Source organism: Electrona antarctica, assembly GCF_951216825.1.
Source record: "Electrona antarctica genome assembly, contig: scaffold_71, whole genome shotgun sequence".
NCBI classification, from domain to species: Eukaryota; Metazoa; Chordata; class Actinopteri; order Myctophiformes; family Myctophidae; genus Electrona; species Electrona antarctica.
The window spans coordinates 334,409-336,562 of NW_027637292.1; the positions used below are offsets into that span (position 1 = coordinate 334,409).

Sequence of the window (2,154 nt, forward strand, 5' to 3'; positions counted from 1 at the left end):
TATATAGAGAGTGCGACTCGCTAGCCTAACCTTAATAATGATAATAATAATAATAATAATAATAATAATAATAATAATAATAATAATAATAATAATAATAATAATAATAATAATATCCCATATAGACCTGAGGACTATTCTACAAATACCTTCTAAATCCTGATAGTTGAAAAACCCATGTCTCTAATTCTATGTCAGTGGTTTTCAAGGTTTTTCATGTCAAGCACCTCAAAGATTATATGAATTTGGCCGCCGACCGCCATCTGAAAACATGTAGTTCCAGGGACGCCCCCAGAAGCAACGATTTGAGTTAAAATCGTTTGCTCTGAAAGAATATATAGGCTATTCAAAGATTTGTGCCATATTTTCCATGATATTTCGAAAAAAAGCAGACCTACAAGCTCGTAGCGCGGCACTCGGTGCCGCACTACGAGCTTGTAGATCTGCTATTTTTCAACGGCTAGAGTACAACGCAATGCTTTAAAACACCAACAGGGGTCCCCGTCCTGAATGGGTTAACTCACCCAGTGCCACAGTCGATCACGCAGGCGGGGAGAGGATCGGCCATCCTGGGATAAAAATAAATCTGCTCTGCTCCCGATAGAGAGAGACGCTATACTGCTTCTCTCTCTCTCTGTGTGTGTGTGTGTGTGTGTGTGTGTGTGTGTGTGTGTGTGTGTGTGTGTGTGTGTGTGTGTGTGTGTGTGTGTGTGTGTGTGTGTGTGTGCGTCAATGTTGTGACATGCAGATGAAACGACACCGAATGCAACCGTCAAGTTCACACACACACACACACACACACACACACACACACACACACACACACACACACACACACACACACACACACACACACACACACACACACACACACACACACACACACACACACACACACACACACACACACACACACACACACCTTCCTGTAGTCAACTTCAGAATAAAATACCAACCGTGAAACTTCAGCCATTCTATGAACCCCTTTTTTCCTGTCTGTCTGTCTGTCTGTCTGTCTGTCTGTCTGTCTGTCTGTCTGTCTGTCTGTCTGTCTGTAGTGCAGGAACAAAAGCCGCAAAAGTTGACTATACCCCTCCCCGAGGTATAACAAAACGGGACAACGTTTTTTCATATCTTTAGGATGTCCCCTTCATGAAATGGATTGTCCCGAGATTTACTTTTACTGCAAAAGTCTTAAAATTGATCCATGAAGTGATAGGCAATAAAAAACGCCTATCTGAAAGAGAGAGTTCCAAGTAAACCCTCTGTCATTTTTTCCCTGCTGTTTGTTTTTACATCATACTTACACAAATACACAAATTGTCTACAGGTAGTGTGCCTACATCCCAGAACAATCAGAATGCCAATATTTGGTTCTATTGTGAATCAGCAGCCTTTTATATAAGGCCTTAAATAGGCGGAAATAGCAAACAGTTTACTTTTCTGACATTCACTTGTAATTTTGGTCATTAAATCCATCCATGAAGTGATCCCCACTGAAATAAACGCCTACCCCACACACACACACACACACACACACACACACACACACACACACACACACACACACACACACACACACACACACACACACACACACACACACACACACACACACACACACACACACACACACACACACACACACACACAGTATATGGAGATCCCTGATGTATCAATATTGGCCAGCAACTCTGCATCTGACCTCAAACCGCGGCCATTCATTCCATATGTTGATCTTACCCCCCCCCATGCCAAAGCGCCAAATCTATCTATCTATCTATCTATCTATCTATCTATCTATCTATCTATCTATCTATCTATCTATCTATCTATCTATCTATCTAGCATCTAGCAACATTGTTGTATGCTAGATATATAGGTGTGAGTGAGGCCTAACGTCTTCTATGGTAGTACTTACCAATCAGCAGCTTATTCTCTCTGTCATCTTGAGCATTGTGGGGGGAACTGACTGACTGGGGCCAAATTGGTTTCCATAAGCTGCTGATTGTTGATTATTCATTAAGAATGGCACACACGGGGGCACGGTGGCACAGTTGGTAGTGCTGTCGCCTCACAGCTAGAAGGTCCTGGGTTTGATTTCCGCTCGTGGCGCTGTGGGTGCTGGCGGCGTGTTTCCTCCTCCGCGTCATC

At 43.0% G+C, this 2,154-nt stretch overlaps 1 protein-coding gene across 1 annotated transcript in view; it reads right to left on the bottom strand.

Annotated features, from left to right (window-relative positions):
• The window catches only part of LOC306919016 (actin-related protein 3-A-like), a 23,455-nt gene extending 22,682 nt beyond the window's left edge, over nucleotides 1–773 (bottom strand). Inside the window, exon 1 of the mRNA XM_079531858.1 lies at nucleotides 525–773. Coding sequence (XP_079387984.1) covers nucleotides 525–568 — 44 coding nt within the window. The 5' untranslated portion in view covers nucleotides 569–773. The remainder of the gene's footprint in view (nucleotides 1–524) is intronic.
• Nucleotides 774–2,154: the final 1,381 nt, after the last annotated feature.